The following is a 2,378-nucleotide window of genomic DNA, read 5'->3' on the forward strand; positions in this document are numbered from 1 at the left end:
CAGCAGGGGATGCAGGGGCTGGGAGGCACCCCCTGGGGGATGACCTGAGGGCATTGGCAGAGGGGCAGGAAGCAAGCTGGAGCTCCTGCAGCCGGTCTCCCCATCCAGGGGCCCAGGCAGCCCTTAGCCCCGCCTCCGGAAGTCAGGCAGGCTCCGCCCACTCAGGGCTATAGGTGGGGGTGGGGTGACCATGAGAGTTCCAGGGCCTGCTCCTGGGCTGTCCCTGGAGGAACCTGTCTTGGTCCCCACAGGTTGCTCCATGACTGCTGTGGGTTTAGGGAAGGGACACGGAGCGGGGTCGGGAGGCCAGGTGACCGGTGGAGGCCGGAGCAGCTCACCCCTTTGGACACGGCCTGGCAGAGGTGTTGCATCCAGTCGGCCATCTCAGCCTCGCTCTCGGCGCTCAGCTCCAGGCAGGGCCGGTCAGCAAGGATGACCTGGAAGGCGTGGGGCCGATCCGTGGTGTTGGACCTCCGACAGCCACCGCACTGCTCCCCCCTGGGCCAGAGGAGGAGGGGTGAAACGGGAGCGAGGAGGCAGGGGTGGCTCGGGGTGGGAGCCCTGGGTGTGGCTCAAGGCCTGTGGGTACAGGGTCGGCCCAGCCCCAGGGCGGAGGGCACCGGAAGACGTCCAGACCCCTCTGGCTCTCAGGAGAGGCTGAGAGCTGCTGGGCAGCCCCACTCCATCCTGTGCAACGCCGTTTATGTCCATAATCAAAGATCCTTCTAGAACAGGGGTGGGCAAACTTTTTGACTCGAGGGCCACAATGGGTTCTTAAACTGGACCGGAGGCCGGAACAAAAGCATGGATGGAGTGTTTGTGTGAACTAATATAAATTCAAAGTAAACATCATTACATAAAAGGGTACGGTCTCTTTTTTTTATTTTAGTTTTATTCATTTCAAACGGGCTGGATCTGGCCTGCGGGCCATAGTTTGTCCACGGCTGGTCTAGAACCTAAGCATGGCCAGGTGAGGGGTGAGAATCAGCTCTTAGCTCCGGCCTCTCAGAATTAGGGCACATCCTCCTATTCCGTGAGGACTGACGCTTCCTCCACGTATGTGTGCGTCCATCTTCCCCATCAGGGCAGGCGCTTCCCAGGGAAGGGACTGCCCTCTGTGAGCCTAGGGACTGCCCCCTATCAGGCCGGGGGACTGCCTCCCCTATCAGACCAGACCCTTTCCGGGCAAGAAGCTCTTGCTTCCCTGAGAGGAGCTTTCCCTTCCCCCTCCCTGGGTCCCAGCAGTCCTCAGAGCTCAGCAGGACCCAGGGCACAGGGTCAGGGCTGCTGGATGCAGTGGGGTGAGGGGCAGGCGAAGCTGACAAGAGGGAGAGCCAGGAGCTGTCTCAGGGAGAACAGGAGCGCGGCCCCAAGCTCAGCCAGAGCCTTGACCTTCAGGCCGCGATGCCAGACCCCACCTCCCCAGCCCCTTCGCCAGGACACTCACCCCATGTTCACCGAGAGCAGGGGGATGACGTCGGTGCGGTCGGGGTACTGGTAGAGGATCCCATTGCTGCAGGGACACAAAGGCAGGGCTGAGGCCTGTCCCAGCTCGGGACCAGGTGGAGCCCAGATCCCAGGGACGCCCACAGGCTGGAGCCTTGAACCCCAGAGGCCAAGGAGGGGGTGGGGGGGCTGTGTTCTGTGGCGGGGAGGGTGAAGAAAGGACTGCAGAGGGACAGCAACCTGGGAGCTCGGGGCAGCCCTGCCCAGGTCTTTGCCTGCAGCCTTCCAGGCGGGCTGCTTTGGGGTGGCCGGGGTGGGAGCCCGGGGTGGCCCCCAGGAGGCTGGCTTTACAGGGAAGCTCTAATATCCTCGGTATGTTTCCTCCTAAGCCCTGTGGGGAGGGAGTTTCCCCCTCGGTTCCCTTCAGTGACTTGCTGCGAAGGCTCCCACCTGAGCACCACGAAGCAGGTCTTCCAGAGCTCCTTGCCCAGGTAGGAGGTGCCCGCCTTGTAATGCAGCATGCCCTCCTTGGTGATGGCGCCCTCGGGGGGTGAGCAGTGGCAGGGGACAGGGCCCAGGGACTCGTCAGTGGGGTCCTCCCAGTGCACCAGCCCATAGAAGCGCACGGTCACAGCAGCTGCCTGGGGCGGGGGGTGGGGGGGCAGTAGACAGCGGTGAGGTCACGGCCAGCACCAGGGGGGCCACTGAGAGCAAGGACACGCCCCAGGCCCAGGCCCCTGCCCCTGCCTCCGCCTCCCCAGCTTCTTACCTCACACTTAGATTCCTGGGCCACGAACTTGGCCAGTGCCAGCTTCTCCATGGTGGCATCGGTCAGGATGCTGGGGTATGGGGGTTCCCGACAGCCTTTGATCATGGCTGACTTCAAAGAAGCCAAGAAGAACCTGCACGGGGAGTGGGCCTTGCCGTCAGAG

General features: G+C 63.2%; 1 protein-coding gene across 1 annotated transcript in view; it reads right to left on the bottom strand.

Annotated features, from left to right (window-relative positions):
* Positions 1 to 2,378, bottom strand: part of PLEKHM2 (pleckstrin homology and RUN domain containing M2) — a 25,690-nt gene that overhangs the window by 5,405 nt on the left and 17,907 nt on the right. The window contains exons 14-18 of the mRNA XM_015565933.1: positions 2,216 to 2,348; positions 1,897 to 2,087; positions 1,448 to 1,513; positions 339 to 498; positions 5 to 44 (exon numbers count right to left, since the gene is read on the bottom strand). Of these exons, the coding sequence (XP_015421419.1) occupies positions 5 to 44; positions 339 to 498; positions 1,448 to 1,513; positions 1,897 to 2,087; positions 2,216 to 2,348 (590 nt within the window). The remainder of the gene's footprint in view (positions 1 to 4; positions 45 to 338; positions 499 to 1,447; positions 1,514 to 1,896; positions 2,088 to 2,215; positions 2,349 to 2,378) is intronic.

Source organism: Myotis davidii, unplaced genomic scaffold, assembly GCF_000327345.1.
Source record: "Myotis davidii unplaced genomic scaffold, ASM32734v1 scaffold299, whole genome shotgun sequence".
NCBI lineage: Eukaryota > Metazoa > Chordata > Mammalia > Chiroptera > Vespertilionidae > Myotis > Myotis davidii.